At 55.5% G+C, this 27965-nt stretch overlaps 1 protein-coding gene across 1 annotated transcript in view; it reads right to left on the bottom strand.

The window, feature by feature from the left end:
* The window catches only part of DSCAML1 (DS cell adhesion molecule like 1), a gene marked incomplete at both ends in the record, with an annotated part of 93991 nt that overhangs the window by 60423 nt on the left and 5603 nt on the right, over window positions 1-27965 (bottom strand). The window contains 2 exons of the mRNA XM_082297091.1: window positions 22674-22820; window positions 25216-25533. Of these exons, the coding sequence (XP_082153217.1) occupies window positions 22674-22820; window positions 25216-25533 (465 nt within the window). The remainder of the gene's footprint in view (window positions 1-22673; window positions 22821-25215; window positions 25534-27965) is intronic.

The raw sequence follows: 27965 nt of genomic DNA, 5'->3' as shown, positions 1-27965 counted from the left end.
ATGTGTCCCGATAAATCAATTAAGACCTTGTTTGCAACACCTACAGCTCAAGTCCCCCTGATCCGGGGTCTGGCCAGCTGTCAGAACATTTAGCTTCTTCTCAGCAGGACACACAACAACACACGAGTGCTTAAAAGCACTCATCTACCAGAGGAGTAAAGCCCCTTCCTAATCCACTCCCCCGCTGAACGTGGGGCTGCTGGGTGGTCTGCAAAGCCGCTGGCCCTTCGGGAGGAAGGACAGCCTGCTGCCCCCGGGAGGAGGAGGAGCAGCGGGAGCTGCTGGGAGCCCCTCTCGTCCAGCTGGGTTTCCTCTGAAACCTGCGGTTCCCCCAGCTGCCCTGAGCATCCTTTGCCTCCAGCCAGCTCCTGCCCAGCAGCACTTTGCCATGTCTGGATGCTGCTCAGAGCATCACAAAGTGCTGAATGGGGCAGCCCAGACACCACGGGCAGAGAACCAGCCCTGTTCGGGCCCTGGAAGCTGGGCTGGCACCGCAGGCTGCCAACGTGAGCCCCCTGCAGTACCCAGGACTGTTCATCACTGTTGCCACACCAGGAGAAATAAAGATGCAGGTGAATTAGAGATAAAACCTCAGGTGGAGCTTGCTGGCTCTCCTCAGGCACAGCAAATGAAGACCCCCTCCCCAGTTTCCCTGGACTCCTGCAAACCAGCTGCTGTTCACACTGGTACCAACCCTGCAGCACTTGGATGCCTTTGGCTTCCACGTCCCAAACAGGGCACACACATCACCCCTGCAGGCCATCCTCTCCCTCATTAATGCTCTTGGGTTGTGTTAAAGCAGAACAAAACGACCCGGAATCCCACGGTGGCCAGTGTGGCCTCCTGCCCGTGCCAGCCTGGAGGTGCCAAAACCAGCCCTGCACCTGGGCACTGTGAGAGTGGGGGTCTCAACGTGCCAGGTTTTGGGAATCAGCCTGGAAGTCTGGATTTCTACACAAGCTATGGGCTCACAGGCTCCAGACCTGCTGCCTCCGCTCTTTCCTTAAATCCATGATTAAAACACAGCTTTACAGCTGTAACACTTCCAGAGAGTAAAGCCGATATTCCCGGAATCCGTGGCCATTCCCTGCATCCAGGCACACCTCCCCTGGGAGCCCAGCTGCTCCACCCTTCACAGGGTGCTCCCCAGCATCACCAGTGGTGTCACACCTCTGCACAGCACACCCACAAGAATTCACTTAATTTCAAGAGTTTCATCTCCTTTCCTTCCCTCAAGTCCCTCCCTGTGAAGCTTCCTGTGTTGGACTCGAGGGATAGCAAAAAAAAAAAAAGGGGAGAGAAAAAGGTAAAACACAAGCACAGAAAATCCCACAGCAAAACAAAACAAAACAAAAAACCCTCACAACAAACTACGTCCCTCCTGGCAAAACCCAGAGCGCCGCTTACACAACATCTTTACTCGCTCCATTATTTATAGGGCAACTGAAACATTTATTCCTACACGGAACTACCCGGCGTGCCGGGGAAGGTAACAATGGAAATCCTCCTGGAAGAGGTAACTCCATGGAAATTCTCCTGGAAGAGGTAACTCCACAGTGAATCAATAAGCAGGGCAGCAAAATTGCTATTAATTATGCTTGCAGGGAACTCTGTCCCGCCTCAGCACCGCCTCTTTCTTCAATCAAGGGAAAGAAATGTTGGCTGCATAAAATAAACCCCATCCTGAGCACTGGCATGAAATTAGTTTCAAAGTCAAAGGCATCAGGTTCCAGAAGTTCACGTCCCAAAACACCCAGTCCCAGACCCTCAACACTTGTAGGGCCATGGCTCAGAGTTGGTTCATAGGGACAGGAGGTCCCTCACAACCAAGATTTTTCCCACTGAGCCTAACCCTTTCCAAAGACATTGAGCCTGATCCATCCCACCTCAAAGACCAGGAAGAGCCGCCAGGGGCTCTTGGCAAAGCCTGGTGGCACTGCCATGCTCTTGTCAGTACAACAGCTGCACCTCCTGCCCCACAAACATCTTTTTGTGGCCATGGATTTCACGGCAAGATGAATTAATTACTGAGGGGTTATGGGCAGGCCGGAGCCCAACTGTCTCAGAGTAAAGCTAATCAATAGCAGGTCATCAATAGGCCAATCAATCACCTCTGCTAGGAACTGTGTTCCAAGGAGGCCCAAATCCCATTTCTCGTGTCTTGGGCCAGACCCAGTGCTGGGTCCCCAAAGGCGTGGCCGGGTTAAGGGCAGCGGAATCTGCTATTCAGGGCACACAGCACACCAGCCTCGTGCCAGAGCTCACAGCTGGGCCTGGCCTGCCTGCGAGGGGCAGAGTTAAAAACCAAATGAAATCAATACAGGCCAGGAGCCAGCTCGGTGTGGGCTCAGAGAGGGTGCTGAAAATGAGGGATGTGGGGAGGGATGCACCTGCGAGAGAGGGCGGTTCTCTCCCTCACGGACACGGGGCTGTGCCGTGGTGCCAGGCAGGATCAGAGCCATGTGCCCTTGAGTAACAGTCCCTGCTGCACTACCAGGACAAGGGCAAAGGCATCCCTGTGCCCAGGAGCTGCACTGTCAGCATCCTCAGCAGCCTCCTCCCTTCCGGGTGCCAGCGATGGCCGGCATCCCAGGACCAGCAGGACACGCCATGCTGGAGGTCTCCCCTGCTTTAATAGGATCTGTCGTCTGGCAATCTAATTTGATCGAGGAAAACTAATGAAAACAGGCCCTGGTCTGCAGCACGGATTAGCCCAATCAGCCCAGAGTGGCTACTTTATTGTTCAGCTCCCTGGCACCAGCTGTGCCTGTGTGCAATCAGCCCTAAGAGCCATCAGGCTGCATCCGCCCCAGCTGCCCCAGCAGCCCCAGCAGCCTCCAGCCCCAAAGCTCCGGTGCCCGGGGTGCTCTGGTGTGGGGCTTTGACACCCACGTGTAAATCAGGCACAAGGACAAGCACAGATAAGGAAGCATCTCCACCAACACAGGTTTTCATTAGCTTTAAGGGATGTCCCTGGGTTAAAACCAAATCCCATTACTTAGGAGAACAGCGTGTCTGGTGCTGACAGCCTGCGTTGTGAGCGCCCAGAAGTATTAATGGGGCAATGCGTCCCATGACAAGGCTCCTCTGTCCCCTCCAGACCCCAGTGTTGGGTCCCCAGGGCCCAGAGAGGTGCAGCAGACCCACACGCAGCATCATAGAGTCATCCCATCCAGTTCCACTCCCTGCTATGGGCAGGGACACCTTCCACTATCCCAGCTTGCTCCAAGCCCCATCCAACCTGGCCTGGAACAATTCCCAGGATGGGGCAGCCACAGCTGCTCTGAACAACCTGTGCCAGTGTGTGAGGAATGGGGTGGAAGAGGACAGGAGAGTGAAGATAAGCACAGAAAACACCCAGACTGTGGCAGTCCTGAGACTCCTCATCTGGGGACCTCGCTGGCAGCATGAGCGCAGGTCCTGTGCGTGTCCCTGCTCAGGCTGGCACTCAGGGAGGCAGAGAGGAGCTGCCGAGGGTGGGAAAATACCTGCACCAGCAGGGACTGTCTCCTCGTGCCTGCAAACACTTGCTCACCAGAGCAGACAAGGCAGATGCTCAGATGTTCAGCCCTACACATTCAATCACAAACACTCTGGCAGCGCCAGGAACCGTGTGATGACCAGAGGTTGTGGCACCTGTTTGTGGCCACCATCCAACGGGTGCCACACACTGGGGTCAGGAGCACGAGTCCCAGCCCCGTTTTACACACACGGGAGAGCAGGAGGGAGCGCTGCTGGAAACGACACTGGCACTGTGGGCAGGACCTCAAGATGTCCCACCAGGTGTGACACCACAGGGCACCGTGGCATTGCCACCTCCAGCAGCACCCAGGGCTGGGATGAGTCCCAGGGCAAGGACCAGATCTGCTGGCAGCTCAGGGGGGTTTCTCAGGCTCTCTCCAGCCCCAGGTCAGTCCTCTCCCCACACATGGGATGCAAACCCAGGACAGCAAAGAGGGGAGGGTTTAACCAACAGGGAGAACCTCCAAGCACAAAGTGCTGGTAGAGAAGTGTGAAGCTTTAGGAGTTACAGCCCTGAGCCACCTGGGACACTTGCGTATTGACTCAGACCCGAGCCTTTAATAAGGCAGCTAACAGCATTGCTTTTACATTCATCCCTCTTACAAGCAGAACATGCCCAGGACAAGTTCATGTTCCAGCTACAGCACTCACCGGGCTCAACCGAGGGATTACCCAGCCTTGTAGCTACAGCTCGCTCCTCTCCCCTTTCTTCCCTCTCTCTGTTCTGCCTCGGTGTCAGGTCAAGCAGCTCTTCCCTCTCCATGTTTTGGTGTGTGCTCTGCCTGCAGATCACACACCTGCCCCAGGTGAGATGCTCCTGCCCTCTCCTTTTGTAGCTGCGGAGGAGAGCAGCACTCTTTTCAAGTCCTTTTAAAGGATTCACCTAAACATCCCCATTACTGCCAGATGGGCCAGGAAAGCTCCCCCAAAATTCTGCACCTGCGCTCCAGAGCCACTGGCGCTGACACCGCCAGCACGGCTCAGCAGATTAATGTCACAGCCGCGCCACACAAATGTCTGCTGACAGAAAAGTGATGGCAAAGGGCAGGAGGAGACTTCGCACGGACATTAACAGAGGCTGGAGTACATTAATATTATCGACGGGCTGTCAACGAGGCTAAAGAGGCTGTGCCAGCCCTGAGCAGGGGATGGCGGCATGGCAGCGGCTTGGGGACACCCAGCAGCGGCATAGAACACCCAGCAGCGGCGTGGGGACACCCAGCAGCGGCGTGGGGACACCCAGCAGCGGCGTGGGGACACCCAGCAGCAAGTGCACTGGCTGTGGCTGGGGACTGTGAGGTGCTTGCTGGGCGGGAGGGGAGCAGTGACAGCACACAAAGACGGCGGCCTTGGGAGTGGGGCTGTGGGGACACAAGGCAGAGGGGCTGGAGGAGAGGGAGGCAGCCGGCGAGTGCCCTGACCCGTGAAGGAGTGGCCCCAGGAAGGCCCCTCAGCTGCCCACATGCTCGCTGTCAGCTCCACGCAGGCCGTGGCCCTGATGCCTTCGCCTCCCCTGCCTCGCCAGGCTGCCCACGGCGGATGGAAGGCGATGCTCGGGCACAGTGGCACACTCTGGGGAGCACCTCCCCGTGCCCACACCGGGGGACAGCACATCCCTGTCCTGCTCTGTCCCCGGCAGCCCCAGCTTCAGGCGACAGCTCCGTGCCAGCGGCGGAGCGCGGTCCTACGGCAGCGCTGAAATACGGCAGTGGGAAGTCCCCTACTGCTCCCTGTGTAGCATTTTATCTTAATAACATTTTATCTTGGATGACAAGCCTGTATAATGTGGTTTAAAAGCCACGGCTACGCTGACACCAGAACAAGGAGAAGGAAAAAAGCTCTTTTCTCCCGTCTAATACATTTGCTGAGGTCACAACTTGCGAACCTCTCGCTGTATCTCGCTCGCCAAGCTGGGAGCCGCTTTGTAGAGCAGCTCAGAGGCAGCGGCGGGAGCTCAGCCCTGCTCCTCCCTCCCGCTCAGGGTTCCGGCTATAAAGGCTCCGGCTCTCGCTTTCCTTTGCAGTTTTGGCTGGAGGAGGTCTGTTCTTCCCCCCTTCTCCGTGCAGCGAGTGCTGGAGGCTCTGAAGGGGGAACCAACGAGGCTTCGCTGCAGCCCAAGGCTGGTGGGAGGCTGAGTCCCATGGAGTGACCTGCCTGTCCCAGCTGCTTGGGGGGGCAGGTAAAGCCACCTGCACCAGCAGCACAGCCCTTGCACGGCCCAGACTGCCTCCAACAGGGCTATCCCACACCACACTGACCATCCCAGGGCCACCACGTGGATCACCATTCCTGCAGAACCCAAATTTCCCGGGCGTGCTGTTCCTGCTGCTGCAGGCACCACAGCGATGCTGCACAGCACGGCATCATTAGGGAGACAGCAATTCTGGTCTGATTGCCAGTGGTTCACAGCAAACATGGCAGGCTCTGCCTGCTCAGAACAGAACCGTGGAATCACACTAAAGACAAAGGATGCCCGAAAGAAAGACGAAAAGCAGACATTAAACCAGAGAGAGGACAGCAGCACACAGCCAGGTTGACTTGGGGAGGGAGAAGACACTGACCCAGCAATGAGGGTTAAGCTCTTCTTGTGAGAGCTAATTTAAGGTCAGGCAAATCCTGCTGACAGATTATTTTTCACCTAAAACGTTCAGATAGGTGGCTCGGCCACCGCAGCGCAGCAGGACCTGGAGAGCAGCTGGAGGAGCTGCTGGAAGTGCTGTAGCCCAGGCTGGAGAACAGGACAGCCCTGTCCCTGCCCAGGACCATGAGCAGACCCCTGCCCCACACTGGGGTCCCCATCACACCAACAGCAGCCAGAGCAGCCCAGCAGCCTTTGCCAAGACCCAGGCAAATGCCCCCCTGTGCAGGCACGCTGGTGGTGCCCCAGGAGGGATGGGAGTCTCCCCCCACCCCAGGCTGTCACTCTGTCACCTCTGCTGTGACAGACAGACAAGCCCCAGCTCGCAGGACCATCAATTATTCACACGCACTATTTCTGAATATTGATGTTAAAAGCAAATTCCCGGCTTGCCCCTCGCCTGCATCTCCAAAGGGATTTTCACGCCACAAGGAGCCACATTCCTGAGGAGCCACTGGGGAAAAGAGACACATGGAGGGACCCTCACTGCCACCAGCAAGGTCTGCTGGCACCGGGTCTGGGGTCTGCAATTTGGGGTGAGATAAGAAACCCCTGGGGCTGGGGAACATCCCATCCTGCTCCTGAGGGATTCAGCCCAGCTGAAGGAGCAGGGAGGAAGGCTCAGGGAATGAAAGGATATGTCTGTAAGAGACAAAAGGAGCTTGCTCTCCCCCTCACTCATTCAGAAGAAAATATTTGTAAACAAACACTTCCTGCTTGTGTTTATCCAACTTTAAGAGACTTCAAATGGAAGCCTGCTCCCCACACTGTATCATTACCCTTCATTATCACAATTTTCCAGGCTTTAGGTGGCTGAAGAAGGAAAACACAGGATAATGCACCACTCAGAAAGCTGCTGGAAGTTAAACTGGGAGAGAAGCAAGCCCAAGCAACCTGGTGACACCAGGTCCACGTGGTGGGCACTGTCCATGCAGACCCAGCACAGCTCCTGCATCCAGGGCAGGAGAGGAAGAGCAATTCTGGCCCTTTGTGCCAAGGAAGAACAGCAAAGTGTCACAGCCACAGACACCTGGACTGGCCCAAAACACCAGGGATGCTCCAGCTGGATGCTTCTCCGGGCTGGAGCACTTCACCCAAGCCATGTCAGACCATCCTTACTCAAAAGGCCTCTTCTCCCTTAGCCTAAAGGGGCTCTGGTGATGGGCTGAGTGTCCATCACATACGGACAGCTGAGGTTCCACTGACTCGCTTGTCATCAGTAGGTGCTGGAACAACCAAAGGACAGCTGACAAATGCTCACAGGAAAGGAGCACTCTTGAAACAGGGAAGGGCTCCAAAAAGAAATCTCATTTGTAGATCATTGCCTTGATATCTCAGCATTTTTTACTCCACAATTCTGTTTCATATAGCCCTGTTTATTGCACTGATATCTCATCCTGCCGATTCATCTCAGATCGTCGTTAAGGTTCCTCCCCGGCTTGCAGAGATGCCTCTGCTTATCGTAAAACTCTATGTTGAAATTTCAGATTAATTAAAAGCTGTAAATTGCAAAGCCAGATGCGATAACTCACATCTTCACCCTTCCAAAAAAACCCCACAAAACCAACCAAAAACCAGGAAAATGAGGAAAGTGTGAAAGTCTCTTGGTTTACAGCACAGCCTGTCCTCCGAGATGGGTTCAGCCCAAAGCCACGTCCCTCCATCCTCAGTGTGACCCAGCCAGCGCTGCCACCGAGGGTCCCCAGAGACACCTCGCACGTGGCAGGGGTGACACGCAAATCCCCGGTGTCCTTTCCCGGTGTCCTTTCCCGGTGTCCTTTCCCGGTGTCACCCCGGCCAGGCCGGTGACGACGCTGCCGCTCAGAGCGCAGGGAGAGGCGATGCTGGGGAGGGCACCGTGCCAAAGGGCCCTCGGGCGGGAGGGGAGCCCCGCAGCCACCCAAAATTCCATCTGACCAAGCTCCGCCGTCCAGGGAGCCGGGGCGAGCCCGGCGGGAGGGGGTCCTGCCCCACCGCCCCCGCAGCTGCGGCAGCGCGGAGAGGGGACAGACGCCATCCCCCCCCGGGCCGGGGACGCTGCTCCCCGTGCCCAAGGACATTCACGCAGCCGTGACCACCATCTGCTCGCTGGCAGCACGAGCCAGCTCGGGATCCAGCGCCGCGGCATCGCCTCAAAGCAGGCACGGGGGTCACCCCCTGCTCCTGCCCTGCCAGCCCTGCTCCGAACACCACCTTCCCGGCGCTCCACTCACACCCCTTAGAAAGGAGGAAGAGGAGATGTTTCCTCCAGTTCCGCCCAGTTCCAGCTGCCCACAGGTCCCCTGCAGGCTGGTTTGACTGGTGCTCCTCCCGCTGCCCTCATCCCGTCACTCCTGGGCGCTCCAGGAGCGGGGCAGGCAGCAACATCCCTCCCTTGCCGAGCTCCCACTCACTGCAGATCTCTTAATGCATTTCTTGGCCAAGGGTGAGGAGATTAAACACGCCGTAGAAGGAGAGCTGACACAAGCTGACAGACCTGACTCTTCTGCACATGCATAAGTGCCAGTCCTCATCACAAGGATGCTCATTTGCCAGCCTCATACCTATCACTTGGGCTGGGAGTCAATCTAAATAAAGCAAATTCACTTGTTCTGAGGGGGAGAGGGAGTCGCTGGGCTGTCATAAGGTTGAACTCAGCTGGCATCATTCTAAAGTGGAAGGTGCTGCAGGAGCAGAAAGCAGAGGGCTTCCAGCCTCCCAGGGGCAAGAGGAAGGGAGCTTTGCTTTGCTTGAAAGCAGCTGAGCCAGGAGAAACCAACAGCCCCAGGCCCATGGCTGTGAGGAGCTGGGCAGGGGAGTCACAGAGTCCCAGGATCACTGAGGGTGGAAAAGCCCTCTGAGACCATCGAGTCCAACCTGTGCCCAATCCCCACCTTGTCCCCACTAAGTGCCACATCCAGCCCTTCCTTGGATGCCTCCAGGGATGGGGACTGCACCACCTCCCTGGGCGGCCCTACCCATGTGCCAGAGGTGAGACAGGAGCACAGCCTGGCACATGGCTGACTCCTCCTGCTCACCTCAGCCAGCCCTGCCAGGACAGCAAATTTCACCTTATTCCACTCTGACACAGAGCCCAGCCCCCCCCAGAGACACAGAGACTGCTTTGGGTTGGAAGGAACCATAAAAATCATCCAGCTCCACCCCCTGCCACGGGCAGGGACACCTTCCACTAGACCAGATTGCTCCAAGCCCTGTCCAACACTTCCAGGGAAAGAGGATCCACAACTCCTATCCCTCTCCTTCCCTCCTACCCTCCAGTGCTTGGTTGCAAGGATTAAGACTCATTTCCAATGAAGTTTTCATTATTTTCTGCTCTCCTTCTTTATTCCCCAACTCATTTGCATTACAAAAAAATTAAACAAAAGCTGCTTTTTTGAATCTCCACTCATTACTCCCATTACATTTGTTAACATCATTATCTTCAGCTGAAGATGGCAACTATTATCAAATGTTGCAGAGCTGCTGCAGACCTCTTGCTATATTACTCTGGAAAATTGCTTTAATGCTTATGCTTTTAGTGGTTTGAAAAAACCAGCTATAGCATTAGAAGCCATAAAGAAGATAAAAAAGTGCATCATTCAATAATACGTGCAGTTTTTCCCCTTTACATTGAAATATAAATACATGGAGGTAATGCAAGATGCAAAAGCTCTTTCTCCTCTTCAGTGATCCAGCACAGACCCTCTGATCTGACCCTCACTGTCTCCCTCTACAACGCTTTTCTTCAAGAAAAGTTATTTTAATGAAAGCTTGGATCAAAAGGAAATCATTCTAAAGACAAAATAGTTCAGATTTTCCAGATTTTGGTAAAGTATTTCTGAAAAGGGAGAAAGGCCCAGGGCATGGGTGCTGAATCGCTGGGTTCAGCATGGAAGGAAAGCCCAAGGGACAGAATGAAGTGGCCCTGGCAGAGGGAAGGCGGTGAGGAGGGGTCTAATGACAGGGATACATCTCAGGGTCCCCCTGCCTCCCACTTCCAACTGGAAACCAACACGGAAAACCCTTGGAGCACTGGTAACATCTCTGCTCAGCTTGGCTCAGCTCACCAGGAGGGCGTTCCAACCAAGAGAAGAGGCTCGAAAAAGAACAGGCTAAACACAAGTGTGCGGAAGCTGGAGAGGCAAGACTTGGCAGGGCAGAACGGAACTGGGGCTGGGGCTTCCAAATCTCCCTTCCAAGGAAATGATGTCTCCAGGGTCACCAGGAAAACAAAACAGAAGAAATCCTTCCCTGTGAGGGTGGGGAAGCCCTGGCACAGGGTGCCCAGAGCAGCTGTGGCTGCCCCATCCCTGGCAGTGTCCAAGGCCAGGTTGGACAGGATTGGAGCAACCTGGGCTAATGAAAGGTGTCCCTGTGGACTGTGCTACCCCTCATCCAGACCATTCCAGCTCTGAGGATGGGACAGCACAGCTCAGGAGCTGGGACCATGCACAGATCCCACTCCAGCATGGCCAGAGCTGATTTATGGCAGCTGCAGGAGAGGTCAGGGCTCGATAGGCTTTCATCGATCAGTTAATTAAACCCAGGCAAAACAAACATAAGGAACGCAAAAATTTACAGCCTCTGCCATGGATTCAGGTGCAGCTGGAGCCAAACCTACCCACCTTCTCTCCTAACAAGCCAGGCCAGGCTGGGCTTTTGAAGGCGACCTCTGTGGAGCGGACAGGACGTGCACTCCTACCTGCAGCACAAATAGGACTCCTAATAAGGGCCAGCTGTCAAAACTGAGGCAGCACAGAGGTGCCAAACCCTGCCAGAAAGGAGCCCAGGGTGTGTCTGTCCCCCGGCACAGGCCCTGGCACGCTCACATGAAGCGTGACTCCACACTGACCCGCTTTAGCCACACACTGCTGCAAAACCCACACAGCCCCTGCTGGAAGTTCACGCTTGGTCACACAGCCCACGAGACCCACACAAAGACATTTAAATTATCACTTTGTTTTCCATCAGGCTTTTGGTGTTGATTTAAGCTGCCCAAACAAATAATTATGGTCTTATCTCCATCACGCAGCAGCATTAGCCACAATTCATCATTTTTAGCTTGTTTCAGGCATTGTGTATATACAGAGAAATAAAGAAGGAACTCAGCCATTCCCATTTCATAGGACCAGGCATTGCAAGATGGGCATTTGGTTATATCTGCTCTTGACTAGGACAAAAATGTAATCTCCAAAGAACTCTGCAGGAAAGAGAAACACGTGTGTGTTTTTAACAGCTTTGGGAAACGAGACCATCAGATCTGCAGAGCTGAGGTGCAGAAATGATGCTCAGCGGGGACACACAGGGATGTGGTCCACACCCTTCCCTTTCCCAGCCTCAGGCAGGAGATCCCCCACCAGATTTCCAGCAGTGGTTATACAGCTGCAAACTGGAGCCAGAGCCCTCGGCACCCAGAGCACTGGAAGAGCCAAAACCTGGCTCACCCGGAGAGCCAGGCCGGAGCTAACAATGACTCACAGGCAATCCCCAGATAAGACACGACAGGTTATGCCAGAGCTCTGCCAAGAAAGATCACGAAGATGATTATGAAGTTAATTCTTGACACCGCCGGGCGCGTGTTGTACTTCCAGTGCATGCAACAGCCATAGCTCCTGTTTAAACACCGGGACGTGCCAGGATGTTGGATCGATTATACAACAGCGAGCGCAGGGAGCAGTGCTAAGCACATGGAAGCCATCCAAGGTGCAGAGAGAGTTCACCTGGGGAAGGCAGCAATCACCTCCCTGGGAGGAGCTGCGTGGCTTGAACCCTGCCTGGCAGGGGGAAAACCCATGCAGGCACCCAGAGCCGGGCACCTGCTGGCCAGCCCTCGCCCAGGGGGTGATTCCCAAGGCCTGCTGCTTGTGAGCGCTCACTCCGTGGCACAGCTTTGCTCCTGGGATCCGTACGAGTGTGAAACAAGCTGCAGAAACATCAACGCTCCTCCGCGCTCAGGAGGCGGCTGTGAAACCGCACTGCCAAGCAGGGCTGCAGCGCCAGGCTCCGGCACCCCGAGCTCTCAGGGCCAGGCTGCACGCACAGCACACGGGCTGCGAGTCACAGCGACACGGAATGACACGCGAGGGGCAGCTCCAGTGCCGGCTCCAGCTCCTGCTGCCTGCAGCACGCTGCTCCTCCCCGGTGCAAAGGAGATCTGCTTTGTGGGGAGAAGCAGCAACGAGCCATCAGTCAGGGGTTGAAGCAGGGTCTGGTGAGTGCAAAGCCATGACCAGCCCGGAGTTTTTATCTCAGCCACCATTAAAATTCCCCAGGGATGGGGAAACACAGACGGGTCCTTCCCTTTACTCCCCAGGGATGGGGAAACACAACCCAAGCTTCCCCCTGACCAGCACAGGGATGATCTCTGTGCCTGCACCACCATTTGCTTCCGCAGCCCCGTGACAGCCTTTACAGCCCTCCACAGTGCCAGGCTCCAAGCACCAGGCTGGCTTGGGCAAGAGAAACCACTTCTGCTCAAGCTGAGTCTGCCTGTGAAGGGTACCCCTCACTAGGGATGCCTGGCACGGAGGGAAGAGCGGGCACGGGAAGGATGGGGAGGGGCGACAGCACTCAAGCAAAGAGGACCCAGCTGGTTGTGACATGCTCAGCCATGAAAAATTATAGTTTTAAAGCTGCTTTCAGTGGAAAGACCCAGAACAGGCAACGGAGGCTCTGGAAAGGAATATTAAACACTGCAGAAATAAAAGGTATTGCTCAAGAGAAAACATAACAAGGCTGAAACCCAGCGTGGTGCAGCCTTCAGATGAAATGGAGATGAGCTGCGAATGAATTGCTCCCTCTTAAGGGAATTTCTGGCTTTTTAAGGAGGGAGGGCACACCCGTCCTTCCCGGCCTCGCCGGAGGGTGAGGGCGGGGTGGGGTCCAGGGATGCTCCCCAGGGCACGTGGAAGCTCCCTGCCCGGCCATGCCAGGGACTACAGCTCCTGCTGGGCCCTGCCATCCTGCCCGTCACCGGGAGAGCCAGCTGGGCACCATCCCACCCTGGGGAGGGTCTGCATGCAAAAAAACAGAGACCAGGAGTCAGGGCAGAGCCCAGAGCTCCTAGAGCACAGCCAGGGGAGGGTAGGCAAGGCCCCGAGGCTGCCAGCGCTCCAGAAGCATCTGGACAATGCTCCCAGGCACAGGATGGGATTGCTGGGGGTCTGTGCAGGACCAGGACTTTGATGGTCCTTGTGGGTCCCTTCCAAACCAGAATATTCCACAATTCTGTGGTCTCCTGCCAGTCCCCCAGCCCTGCACAGGTCCTGCCATACCCAGCCTCTCCACATGCCCCATTTCCTGGTGACATGTTACGTGAGAATCTCAGTTTCCAGTTAAAAATAACACCAGTTTCTAACCCTCGAAGGTGCAGAAAAACGTGACCTCTAAAAATCCCGAAACTGAAAGGCAAAGCAAATGAGTCCCAAATTTGTCTACGCTATAAACGTCAATTTCTTTTTGAAAGAAATGAATGTTTTTGATGAATGTTTTCTTGAATGCCTGCTTTTGGCAGTGCTGCCATCTGTGAAAAATCTCTGCCACGCTCGCTATTAAGATTTCATTTCCAAGAAGAGCTCATAGCTGCTTTAATAAATGGTTAAAAGATTGTCAGGGGTCCAAAGGGCCAGCAGCTTGTTTACCACAAGTGGCTTCTGTCACCAAGCAAAGCACCTTTGACTGATAAGCTTACAGCCCGCCAGGCCACATGCAGCTTCCTCCCAGCCCTCAACGAGCCGCACTTTGAGAAGCACTTTAGCAATGTAGGAACCTAATCCCAATCGACTCTGAATGAGATTTACAGTCCTGAATGGCCAGCTCGACTCCGAGAGGTCCCTGGGTCACGCCGAGCCTTGCAGAGGTTTCACCCCACATCCCCCAGCCATGGACTGGCCTTCAACACCACTCATTAACAAAAAGCACAAAGCCTCACCCCAGTGAGCCCCCAGGGCGGGCTCTGGGCTCTGAATCAGCACCAAAATCCTTCAGAAGGGGCTGAGGGCACATCCAGCAGCCCCAGCCCGGGCTGTGCCCACCAGCCTGGCACCAGACCCAGAGCATCCCACCCCTCTTTAGGGCCGCAGACCCCACGGTCTGTGGTGTATCCGTGGCACAGCAAAGGGCAGGGACCAGAGGAGCCTTCCCTGAGCACGTCAGCACCAGGGCTCCATGGCTTATGAAATGGAGTCCTGAAATGGCTGGTGTATTTGTAGATCCTCTGCGTGACTGAATCAAGAGGAACAATAAGATCTTTTTCCAGATTCGGCAAACATCAGTATAATAAAAAAAATTAATTATATGCTTGAACACATGCACCAGAGCAATGCCCCGTATTTTCTCCTAATTGTTCTCCAAGCCTTGCAGAGCCACATTTAAATAAAAATGAAGCAGTTATTTAAACCGCAATTAAAGATGGAGCAATTTATTTTTAAACTTGAACTATCGTCAGCAGAGCAGGAGGGGAGGAAGTGGGGCTGCACTGGGACCCCTGGTGCCACGCAGGGCAGATGCCACCGGCCACTGGAGCCACGCTGCTCCAAGAAGGAAGGCAAAGGCACAGAGCAGAGACTTCCAACAGCCCCACAAAGGGATGCTGGCTGCTTCCTCCCCACCCCACAGCAGCCCATCCCTGACCCCACAACCCCAGTGCTGTCACACAAAGGACGAGGATTTGGCTTGCACCTCCTGGGAAGGCTCAGCCCTGGCTCCACAGCCGGGATCAGCTCCTCCCCACCTGACGGGCGGGAGGTTTTGGGTGGCATCTGCACCACTGGGATCCTTCCCTTCCAACCAGGGGCTCGTTTTCTTCCAACCAGGTGCCTGTCACCACAAGCCCAGATTCTGCCCCCAAAAACCAGCCCTGCAAAGCCCACCCAGGGGACTCAGCCCGGTCTGCCCCGGAGAGGTGACCACCAGCCAGTGTCCCGCGCCCAGCGCAGGGAGAACCCTCGACAGCAAGAGGCGGCTGGGAGGGGGCTGGGGAGGGAGGGAGGGAGGAAGAGCAGTAACCACAACAAAAACCCACCCTCTCTTTTCATAAGACAGCAGAATTTATCAGCCTGCAGCCCTTCACATCTGTCTCCTCATACAAAATGAAAGAGGCTTTGAAAAACAGAGGAGATGAAATAAAGCCGTCTGTGTGAGGAAGCTGGCATCTCTGCCACTGTCACTGTCACCATGGCAGGAATAATGACCGTGATTGTTTCTGCATCTGGGGATGTGCGCGGGTGCACGGGGAGGAGGGGGAGGAAGACGCACACCCACACCACCCCCACCCCTGTCCACGAGCCCCCAGCCCCGTTTGGGATGAGCTGGCCAGGCACAGGCCACCTTCCCAGTGGCACAAGATGTGGTGACTTCAGCTCTGCTGCAGCTCCTTTCCCTCGCAGCCCAGCGCAGGCCCCAGGGGCAGGTGGCTCAGGCTCACACAAACATGTGGTTTGGGAAGAGGTTTGACCTGTACAGCTCTCACATCACTCGGCTTTGCTGTAGCAATTACTGCCCAGGCAGGCTCCACTCCCGGGGGAGACCTGGGGCAGCAGGACAGGAGCCAGCAGCAGCTTCTCTTCGTTAGATGATGTTTAAATAGATGTATAAAAGGACAAAGATTGGGGCTGGGGGGAGAACCTGAACACTCCAGCAAACCCGTTTCACAGAGCTGGCTTTGGCATTTTATTGGGGTGATTCTCAGCGTTGTCCTGTGCAGAGCCACGAGCTGGACTTCGGTGTGTCCCTTCTAATTCCGGATATTCTATGTTTCTATTCCGTTCCAGGATTTTCAAGAGGACTTCGGAGCATTCCAAGCCCATCAGGCTGGCAGCAGCCTGCAGAGCACTCCAGGCAGAGGGGTCACTCCCAAGAACCCCTCAGGCAAGGTGGGCCATAGCTGATCGTGGGTTGCATACCCATACAGAGCCCCCAGCTCAGCACCCACATTGCCCTGCCCAGCGCATGGAGTGCTGATCACAGCCTCAGCCTGAGCTGCTCCAGTGCCTTACAGAAACTCCCATCCCAGAGGACTTCAGCTCTCTGCCAGCAGGAATGTTTTTAAGATGCACAAAAGCATTAGAATTTATCAAGTGCCCTGTGAGCAGGGAGACAAGACCACGGCCCTTGTGACTGATTCAGCAAGGACCTGGGCACTCCAGGCTGGGTTCTGTGGGCAGGCAGGAGGGTGCTGGGTTCAGCAAGGTGCACGAGGCATGTGTAGCACCAGGTTTCATTACAGAGCTCAGCTCCACTGCCAGCTGTGCCCCGCAACCGTCTCTGGGGGCTGGTGCTCAGCACAGAATCCTCTCACAGGGATGTGCGGCGCACGCTCCGAGAGTCTGCGAGCGACTCCAGGGAAGCCCAGACGCCTCTAAGGTTCATCAGCCCCAACACCCACCTGCCCAGGTCGCTCCCCATCTCCTCATGCCACCGATGGGGTGCTCCAGGGGACTTCCCTCTTGTCCCCAACTTCCTGGCCATCGCCTGAAAAACCTCAGTGTGCCATTCCGAGTGACTGGAATGACGTGTCCGAGCGCACAGAGTCACCCTGGGACTCGGCAGAGCCAGCAGAGCCTTCCTCCATGCATCTCCTCCAGCTTATCTCTTCCTCCTCCTGCTCTCTGCACTCCAGGAAGAGACTGACATCCCGCCTGCCTCCCACGGGATCTCCAGACCCTCAGGCATCCCTCCCCTACAGCACAGCTGCTCCTCAGGGTGGCTGGAGAGTAACACAGGTGCACTAAAGGATGGCCCTGGCACAGGGTGCCCAGAGCAGCTGTGGCTGCCCCAGCCCTGGAAGTGTTCCAAGGCCAGGTTGGATGGGGCTTGAAGCCACCTGGGATAGTGGAAGGTGTCCTGCCCTTGGCAGGGGTAGGATGAGATGGTCTGAGGTCACTTCTAGCCCAAACCATCCCATGGTCCTGTGATCCCTTTCTCTGCTCTCAGCCAAAGCTTCCCTCCCCTGCAGACGCTGCCACAGCACAGCAAAATCCACCAACAGCTTTGGTTTGGGACAGCCCGAGCTCAGTGCCACCAAATCCCCATTTGGGTCCTGCTGGGTGGCCAGGGAGGCTGGGAGCCTGCGGAATCAGGGCACCAGGAGGTGACGGGGAGAGCGGGGCGGCCACCTCGGCTCTGGCAGCACCCGGGCTGTGCACAGGCTGCTGTTTACTTGTTGTGGTCCCTGCGTGTGCCGTGTGTGCATGCGTGTGGAGATTGTCTCCAACGTGACTCTGCATTATCAGGGCTATAATGAGTCCTTGTTAAAGTGGATTTGATGGAATAATTATATTCCAAAAAAACCTGCGGGAAAGCGCTCTCCCCTCTTAAAGGGCAGGATCATCAAACGTTCTCGCCACATTATTTGCAGTCACACCTTCTGCTGCATCTGCTCCTTTTAAAATCTCTAACTCCGATCTGATCTGAATATATAAATCTGAATTATCACAGCAAAAGGAGATGTGCTCACACCTTTTTTTATCTGTTGCCATGGCGATTAGATAAAATTCACGCCAAGTCTCTGGGGAAGGATGAAATGATTTCAGACAGAATCTCACCCCACTTGGTGAGAATAACGCCTGGAGCTACTTCCCTCTGTAACAGGTCTGGGCACATGTCGAAGCCAGAGAGGGTGGCAAGGGGTGGGGGAGAAGCCAGGACACCTTTGGAGATCTCGAGGTCGACAGGGGAAAAGGTTTTGCAGCACCCCCAGACAGGGAAGGACAGGACGGCGCTCGCTCCGATCACATCAGGCGGCTCCGCGCTGCAGCTCTGCCCGTCCCGGGCACAAATGACAAAATCCAGCTGAAAAGGCCAAGCCTTGGCCAGCCTTGTGCCCAGCGGTCCCTCTCAGAGCTGCCTGTGTGGGGATCGCTCCCTGCACACGCTGGGCAGGCAGGGCAGCCTGGGAAGTGCCAGGCCACAGCCACCAGCTGCGGGCTCAGCCACAGGGGACAGCAGGGACACGGCAGCAGGGTGGCCTCGTGTCCGGCACGCTCCAGCTCACGGCCTCCTGCTCTAAACCAGCCGGGGTTATCCCACACTCGGGCCAAACCAACCCCAAACACCGACCCTCAGCAACTCCTCTCTGCCCCCAAACCTCTCCATGATGCCAAACACACAGACAAGGGCAGCCTTTGGCCTCGCCGTGTTTATTCTGTCCCAGCTTCCAGCTTTTCCCCAGTGACAGGAGCCTGATGTCCCCCAGAATGAGCCCATTGACACAAGGACAATGCTGAATTATCCAGCTCCTGGCTCTTCTGCCCCCTGCATCATCCCCCCCGTGCCCCTCGGCACGCAGCACCCACCCGGGGCGGAATGCTGTGCCCAGAAATCCCAGAAATCCCAGAAATCCCAGAAATCCCAGAAATCCAGCCTCCTGCCTCATCCCTGGACTCACCACATCCTGGGATGGATTGCAGTGGGATTTGTGTACAGTTCCACTTCTGCTGTCTCAGAGAAAAAAAAAAAAAAGTACCAGTGGCGAGGTGCAGCAGAGGACAGCGAACATTTTGGGGGGGATTGGCTGCATGGAACCACGAGGAAGCTGCTGCCCCTTCATTGCTCACACCACTAAACAGCTGCTGAGAGGAGGTTAAGGACCCCAGAACCAGCCTGGGGGACATCTGAGGATGGGACAGAAAGAGCCACGCAGGTCAAATGAAGCTCACAGCTGCAGCACCACAAAGAGATTAACTCAGGCAGAGATATTTTGGAAACTCCTAAAAGGCTCAGCCCACAACACACACAAAAACACCTCTAAAACTTCACAGAACTCAATGGGGTTTTTTTCAGCTCCTTCCTTCTGGCAAGCTTTACGTTTTGCTTTCCAGAGAAAAGGCTTTGTGGATAACCAGTGACTAAGTACATCCTCATCTGCGCAGCCCTCAGAGGATTTGTATCAGGCTGGTGACAAAGGCAGCACCCTTAGAAACGCTGGTACCTTGACAAGTGCTCTATTTAGATTTTTTCCAACACAACCTATCAAGTACACAACACTGAAGCAGCAAATAACAGCTCAGCTCTGGGTTTGCCAGGCTGGTAACGCTCACTGCCTCCAAATCCTGCTGCCCTCGCCAGCTCCAGTGCTGTTCTTCCCACAGGCACAGCCTGGACAGGTGACATTTGTGGCCAGCAAGTGACACAGTGACGTCCCTGAGCCAGCTGGGGAATGGTTTGGGCACGAGTGCACGGGCACGTGTGTGCTCAGAGGGCTGCAAAAGCCAAGCAGTGCCCAAATGAACACCTTGCGACTGCTGAGGAGGGGCTGAAATTGCTCAACCCTCACTTTGTGGTGTCACAAGTAGCTCCCTGTGCTGTTCTTGCAAACTGCAGCTGGACAGGCACCCGGGGAGTGCCCACACACCTGGGCTCCACACTGCCACCACTGCCACATGCAGTAACAATAAAAAAATAAAAGAAAAGCTGTTTACAACGTTGAGTTCTTAAAGCGGCTTGCAGCAGGATTTTCTCACTCTCACTCCATGGAAAAGGGGTGAAGGGTGTGTAAACTCTGCTCAGCTGCTGTGCTCCCATGCAGCACCTCAAGTACACACCAAGATGCACCAGGAGCAGCTGAGTTTGAGGTGTGATTGTCCCCCCAGGCCCTGTCCTGTCACAGCTGCTGCCCTCCCAGACAGAGCAGCAGAGCCCTGTGAGCAGGGCTGTGTCTGTGGCAAGACTGGGAACACGAGGCAAGATTGATTCTGATGTGAGCACCAGCAAGGCAAATGGGTTTTTGAAAACCCTGTAATTTCTCCGCAACCCCTGACTTCTCTAAACACACAGCAGCACAGTCAGGTGGGCACTAAACAGAAATGAGCTGCACTAATGATGATTTATGTGCGGGATAACCTGCCATAAAGAGTTTATCTTTGATTTCAGGGTATGTTACGGTGTTGCCAAGTTAACCAAACAGCACAACTCGTCACCGAAACCCCAGTGAGGGAGGCAGCAGCTCTCCAGCTGGGTTCTTGCCAGCAAGGCACCACCGAGGTTCTGCACCCAGCAAAAGAGCAACAAGATTTGGCTGAAAAAATGTGAGAGGTTGGGAGCCCTGTAATCCCAATTAATAGAGAAAAGATGAATCAATTGTAGAATTATAGAACAATTTATCTTGGAAGAGACCTGAAAGTCCACCGTGTTCCACCCCCTGCCATGGGCAGGGACACCTTCCACTATCCCAGGGTGCTCCAAGCCCTGTCCAGCCTGGCCTTGGACACTGCCAGGGATCCAGGGGCAGCCACAGCTGCTCTGGGCACCCTGTGGCAAAGAAGAATTTCTTCCTAGAACCCGAGAAAGCTCACAAAAGGTTCCCCCCAGCCACATACGGAGACAGAGGTTGAGTTCACAAGAGCAGCCCCAGGGGAAGCACTCGCTGTCCCTATTTCTGAGCTGCAGGTATTTTGGTTGGGTTGGGGAAGAGACATTTACTGTGCAAAGTCACCTAAAAAGAGCCACAAAGAAGCCTGGATGGAGATTTCCCCTGCTCTGCACATCAGGGCTGTTCCTCCCCTGCTGCACCTCAAGCTGCTGGGAAGATGCCCAGCCTTCCACAGGGAGCACCAGAGCAAAGTTTTGGGGAAAGCAGCGGGTTTGGCACGCTGGAGTCAGGAGAGAACACCACATTACACTGGCAGCTGTGAGCACAGCTCAGGTGCAGCGCTGCAGTCCCTGCACAGCCGCCCCTCACCGGGCAGAATCCACCGCTGTGACCAACAGGGACCGCGGGGCCTCAGCACCACATGCCAGCCCTCCTCACCTCCACCCCATTCCCTCCCCTCATCCTCCTCACTCAGAATCAGGGCAGATGCAGAGGTTCAGCAGAGGTCAGGAAAAAACATATTTTTGGTAACAGCAAAGCCAGTTTTAGCTCTAACACACCAGCAACAAAAAAATAAGCTTCAGGCAGATACTATATTTGTAATCCAACGGCAAAACATGTTTGCTTGTGTTGACTCTGCACTGTAACACAATTTATATGTTCTGTCTTTAGGGTAATTATTGCTTTAGAATGTTAAAATCGTTCCACCCTAATTAAATCATCATATTAAAAAATCCACTGCCACAGCAAACTTGGGAACAAGTCTGGTTAAGATCATGCGAGTGCACGGATGCTCAGTTGGCACACCCGCTGCTGAGCCCACCGGCCACGTGGGCTCCATCCTCCAGAATCCCAGACCAAAGGATGCCAAAACCACAGAGGAAACAACACCCCAGGTTGTCCTGCTGATGGACCTCATGTCCCACTCATCAAAGGCACCAGCCCACAGCATCACCCGCATCGCCCAAAATGCATCAAGGGCACCACCGAGCACCTCAGTGCCCCAGGGCATGGACACCACAAACTCCTCATTCCCACCCACCACTCAGAAATCCACCTTGTGCTCCCACATCGACATAGAAAGGCTGGCAAGGCCTTGGTGCCAAAGGGTGCCTGCCCAGGTACCACCAGCCCAGGTACTTCCAGGCACGTGGGCTGTGCTGGGTCAGCACCTTGGCTGCACTCAGGGAGCAAAGGCCACCAGCAAGAGCCACCACAGCCCCCAGGAGAAGCGGTCACCTCCCTCCAGGTGAAGCACTTTGCTCCTTAAACTCCTCCTGCCAGTCCCAGCCCCAGTCCCAGTGGCCTCTGCTCCCCACAGCAGCACTGGCACACGGAGGAGCACCAGGACTTGCTGACCTGTGAGCAAATATCAAGCACAGAGCACTCACTTTGGGCAAAATCCTTTAATTCCCTCTGGATCCCCCGGGGGAAGCAGTTATTGATTGCTTTACTACCAGCTTACACACGCTGTGCTGGGCAGCCAGCGCTGCCATCAATAGCGGCTCCGCCGAGGAGCCAGGAGGTCACCCCGGACCACGGGGACACGGAGCTGGCCCCACGCTGTGCCCAGAACCTGCCACAGCCAGGCAGGAACACCTGCCAAAAATCACAGGGAAATACCTGGGGGAAAACACCTGCACCTGCAGAGTCCCTGAGCAGAGGTGAGCGGTGCTGTCCCTGCCACAGCCCCTTCCCCATGGATGGAAGGCAGCTTGGAGAGGGACAAGGCCCAGGCTACGAGGCAGGGACATGGGACAGGGAGGCCAAGCAGGTTCCACCCCAGGGAAAAGCGAGATGATGGCAAGTTCCTTTCCCTGTGGCTGAATCAGTAGTGAAAACTCACAAGTGAAGGTGGGATTTTGACTGGAGCGTCATCCTGACAAGACAAACAGCAGCCCTGACTGCAGGAGTCAGACACAAACAGCACAGGCAGGTGCTGTACCCAAAGCATCCTGCAGAAACCAGGACAGGGCACGTGTGCTACCAAAATTACACTGAGCATCCTTCACCCTAGGGACACCTGGCCAGAGCACCCAGGAGAGCCTGGACACAACACCTCCGCTCACACCAGCAGCACTTTCCAGTCTGCAAAGTCACCAATAAAAGCCTTTGCTGAGCAGCACAGGCACAGACAACAATGCAAAACCAGACCCTCCACGGCAGCAGATGTCACACATGGCAAAGCAGGTCAGATTTCCAAGAGAACAGGTGCTCCTCTCTTACCTGGGATGATAGAAACGGTGTCTTTCTCCCAGGATACAACGCTAACATATTCCTGCACTGAAGAGGGGATGAGGCACTTGAAAACAGCCACGTTTCCACGCATCGACCTTTGGTCCTCCACCCGAACGGTGTACGGTTCCCTGAAAACTGTGGAGGAAAGCAGATGGTTGGTAGCATGACAGTGCTGGAGGAAAACACACTTCCTTTTGCTAGAATCCCACGTTTCCCAAACAAACCAACCCACCCAGCCACACGCTGCTTCCATCCCAAAACACCTTCCCGGGGAAGGAAGCGACTCTGCTGGGGAACGCGGCGCTGAGCTTGGGACAGAGCGACACCTGGCCCAGGTCCTGCTGCTGGCACCTGCCAGGCTCCCCAGCGTCACCTGAGCTTGCCAGACTCAGTGTGGGGACCAAGGACATTTTGTAGTTGTAATGTGCATTTCACCTCTGGATGCTGAAAACGCATCCTGGGAGAGACAGCCCATGGCACAGAGCCTGGGACCCTCCAAAACCCACTGCAGGAGTATTTAAGGCAAGCAGATGACAATTTCCAAGCCATGCCACATGCTCCCAGCATGTGCCCTATTTCTCAGGGAGATGCACATCCCTTTGACAGCTCCTTGCTGCTCTCTGGACCAGCATCAATGCTCCAGGAGCACCTGGAGCTGGGTGAGGCGGACCCAGCTCAGCCTCTCCAGAAGACAAGGAGATGTCACCAGCCCCAGCCACCACAAACTCCTGGAATTCAAGTACAAAATGCAATTGGGGGCAGCTCCCTCCTTACTGTGACAATAATTGTGCCCTGTAGGACATGGACATGATTGCCATCATGACAAATACACGTTCACTTGGTCACCTAACAACATTCCCTGGCCAGAGCAGGAGCAGCTCAACAAAGCTCTCAGCAGCCCCACAAGGAAGGTGTTTTCCCTGAGTGGGAAGTCCCTGTGGGCCTTTCATCCCACACCTCGCACAGCCAAGCCAGCAGCGAGAGGGTGACAGCATTTCCACCCTGATTTCCTGGGCTTCCAGAGCTCCCTGCTCAGAGATGTGCCACAAGGGCACGGGGAGAAGCCGCCACGGAAAGGGGCTGCAGAGCCAAAGCAGATTAACCAGCAAAAGCTTCCTTAATCACCCGGAGCTGAGGTTTATTCACAGGCTTTAAAGGCCAGCGGGGAGCACAAGGAGCATCCTGAATGCTCCCTGCCACCACGACAACCCCAGCTGGGAGCAGACCCTTTCCACAGCCCCACTGCATCCCTGACCTGTGCCAGCCCCACAGCCAGGGCTCCAGGCTTTTCCTGCCACCAGGAATAACCCCAGGAAGGCAACACACAGCCACAACCAGCGCACTTAAACCTCTCCACTGGCTGCAGAAATTTGCTCCATGGGCTCGCCAGCAGCTTTCCCAAGACTTCCAGAGATCTCTTCCCTCGTATTTTCAGTTTCCACTGCATTTTATTGAGTTGCTTGCTTTCTCCAGCTGTAATTGGCTCTCTGTGCTGCACTGCCACTAGAAAGCACTGGAGAGTGACTGGGATATGGGATGGCCAGGAGGGAGCAGGAGCTGGGAATGTTCCACAGCCGTTTCCACTGCCATAAAGCCAGAGCAGCTCCAGGAGCTGGAGACATCCTGGTGGCCTCACTGGACATCCACATCTCCTGCTAAGAGAAAGGGAGGCTGAGCTCCCAGCCCAACAGCAGGGGTGCATTCAGTCCTGCATGGAGAGGGGGATGAGGGCCAGGACTCCCTCTCTGTGATCCCAGGGCAGCTCTGGGCACGTGGGATCCCAGCAGAGCCAACCCCGCCATGCCTGGCGTGAGGAGAGCACAGCTCCACATTTACTACACCCCATCTGCTCCTCCACCACACTGTGGTTTATAGGTAACCTGAGAGTGCTGGTAAATAATTCACTCTGCAGAAGGGGGTTAATACCAATTTACTCCGCAGTACAAGGTATTAAAATAAAAAAACCCTGTAGTCACTTCTGTCACGTTCCCTCTGCTAGCCCCACTTTTAATAGGTTACATAATGAAGCCATTCCTGGGCTATTAGCCCTCCTCAGCCTGGTCAATAATTTACTATAATGGCTTTTGGAATCAGGTCCTTGCCATATTCCTCTTTTTTATTTATTTTGATTTTTTTTGTTCTTAATAAGCCTTGGCAAGCTGGGTCTGGGTGCTGCAACGGGAACAGGGCTGTGGGACACTGAGGGGCCCCCAGCATGGACAGATGTGGCCCAGCTCCTCCCACAGCTGGGAAAAGCCTCTGTACGTGGCTGGGTGAGACAAGCCCAGTTCAAAGGGAGAGGAGCTCTCCTGCCACCAGGCTGCAGCCACACCACGTTCTCCAGGCACTTGCTGGAGACCTCCGAGCTGCACCTCCCACCCAACACTCTGCCCTTCTCCCTGCTCCACCCTGTTGCAAGAACCCAACGCAGCAGCCCTGGTTCTGCACTTGATGGGCCAACTGGCCATGGAGAAGAGCAGGGAGAAACCAGCCCCTCGTGCAAAGCCCAGCACCCACAGGGAGCTCCTACCTGCTTTAACACGGATGTTTGGGCTCCTGATTTTGCCAGCCGAGTTCTCCGCGGTGCAGAAGTAGTCGTTGTCATGGATAAAGCTATTGAAGGCTGATGGCGAGAAGGGGTAGAGCTGCAAAGTCCCATTGGCATGGACATGCCGGATGTGGGGCACATCGTAGATGTCGTCACCTGTGGCCAGATACCACCGAAGGACGGCGCTGGGTGACCCTGCTGCCGGGCAGGGGATCACCACCCCCACTGTGCTGGAGAAGGTGACCTGCTGCAGGGAGTCGTTCACAAAGTAGAGGCTGGTTCCAACATCTTCAGCGTGTGCTGTGGACAAAGCAGAGGCCACCAGGGCGGGCGGTCACTGCAGGGATCGCCATCCCGGTGGCACAGAGACCCCCCTGGCACAGAGACCCCCCGGCATGGCCCCCGCGCCCTGCGTGCGGCAGAGCAGGGGAGCGCAGGAGCATCCGTGCACGGCTGGGAGCACACAGGCCACCTTCACAGGCCAGCGCTCCTGCTGCCAGCACGGATGAGGGATCACAGGCACCTCGGCAGGACAGCCAGGGGCTGTGCAGGTGAGGATGGACACCCCGGGCAGCCCCCGAGGTTTCCGCAGGGGCACCCGGCTGGCTCTGGGCACCCACACCAAGCACAACCACCAACGCTGTTCCTCCTGCAAACCCCGGCATTCCTGTGATCCCCCAGCCCGGAGCAGCCCCATCCAGCATCCCTGATCCCCCACGGCCCCCCAGCACAGCCCCATGGGCAATACCAATACCCAGTGCACATCATTGCCAGGCAGGGCAGAGATCTCCACTGCTACCCCACCACTGCCTCCGAGCCAGGAGAGGGGCAGGAAAACCGGGATCAGAGCTGCTGCTCTCTCCAAGAGCCACAGGGAGGGAAGCCCAGACCCACCCTGTCCTCAGCCTGAGCTTCTCCCAGGCATCCCTGCACCATCCAGACGAGGACTGAGGTGGGTTCAGAGGCACAGTCCAGGCAGAGCTTGTGGCCACCTGCATGCCCAGGAGCAGCTCTCGCCGCTGGAGAACAGCGCTTCCCTGCTTGGGAAGTAGGGAATGGACCCCTGCACCCAACTCCTCCGGCCCCTCCTTCCCTCTCTCCAGGACCACGAGCTGCCCCTTCCCAAGCCAAGCCAAGCCAGCGAAATTGGCTATAAATAAGGATGAGGAGGCCCCCAGTCACTTAGATCCGCTTTCTTTTTTTAGCCGCACTCTTTCCAAGTGGGCGGAAGGACAGGGATCTGGGAAGGGCCCTCGGCGGGTGTATTAATAGCTGCGGCTGAGCGCACGCCCGTGGTGCCGCAGAGCCAATAAGCAGATCAGCACCGTGCCGCCGGTTCAGAACGAGTCACGGGGGACCCTCCCTGACCTCGATTCCTTAACTTGGGGAGGAGGGGACGGCAGCAGGGGGGAGAAGGAAAGCCTCATCCGCACGCCTCGGCTCCGGAGGCGGCCACTCGCCCGAGGAAGGGCTGGTTGAGTGGCCACGGTTGCTCCACCTCCGTGCCAAGCTTCTCCAGCCAGGTGCCTGTCCTGCCTCGGAGCTGTGCCACCAGCCCAATCCACACCATCCTCAACCGGGTCAGGACGGGACGCCCCGAGACACCTCAGCCCTTCTCGGAGCAGAGTTCTCTCCATCCTTCTCCCAGCTGAATGTACAACCTCGAGCCTCTTTCAGGATGTTACTCTTGCTCTCTGTGTGCACTGCACAGAATCGTCCCTGAAAATGACCAGGTTTCCTCCTGTGCCCACTCGGAGCCCTCTGTCCCACTGAAGAGATGAACTGGTAGTGAGGTCCAGCTCTGCCACCACATGAGACAGCCAATTTACACGTCACGAAATCATCTCCATGTCTCCCCACGCACCAGCTCCCTGCATCCACGCACAGGTGGAAGGAGACAAAGCCATTTATTTTTCCCTCCCTGGCAAACAAGCATCAAAGACCGACGGATGGAGGAGCAAAGCTCCAGCCGAGCCTTTGCAGAGCCACGGGGCCACCGCTCGGGCCTGCAGATGTCATTTTGTGACATCTCCAGGCTGGTTTGTCGTCATGAATCAGCATTTCCCTTCATCCAAGCAGTGTGATGCTTCTCCCAAATACATGAAAGGGAAAAAACGCACATTTGCAGGCAGAGGAAGGGAAACAAAGCCCGCACGAGCAGCACAGAGCTATTTGTGGCTGAGCCTGAGCTGAGCAGATGATGGCTGGAGCCAGGGCACAGCAAAAGCCACCTTCAGCCTGGCTTTGGACCAAGGACATCCTGCTGTGCCCCGTGCTCCATCCAGAATCTCTCCCCAGCTCCCACTGTACAGCTTGAGAAGGCTCCTCAAGCACTCAGAGACTGCCAGGGAAACATCTTCATCCTCAGCAGCACCAGGAGGGCTCAGAGCTGGATGGGTGAGGGGCTGGGGCGAGGACTGGAAAAATACCTCATAAACAGAGAAATTCAGATTACCCATAAAGCTTTTTCAGGTCAAAGGGGGAAAGGGATTTTTAATAGAAAATGGAGGTTATGGGATTGGCAATAGTTATGTGACAGACGCATAGAGTTAAATCCTCATAATCTCCTTTACCATTTAGCATTGAGCACCATCCTAATTCCATGTTTCATAAAACCGTCTCCAAATCACTGGGAGAGATTAAAAATTTAGAAATAGCACAGCAATATTTTTAAACCAGAAATCACTGCTCACATCTGGTCAGATGTGCTGACCCTAACCTACATATTGAGG

This window comes from Coloeus monedula, assembly GCF_965178545.1.
Source record: "Coloeus monedula genome assembly, chromosome: 25".
Lineage (NCBI taxonomy): Eukaryota > Metazoa > Chordata > Aves > Passeriformes > Corvidae > Coloeus > Coloeus monedula.
The sequence above is the reverse complement of the archived record's forward strand: the minus strand, read 5'-3'. Positions and strand labels throughout refer to the sequence as shown.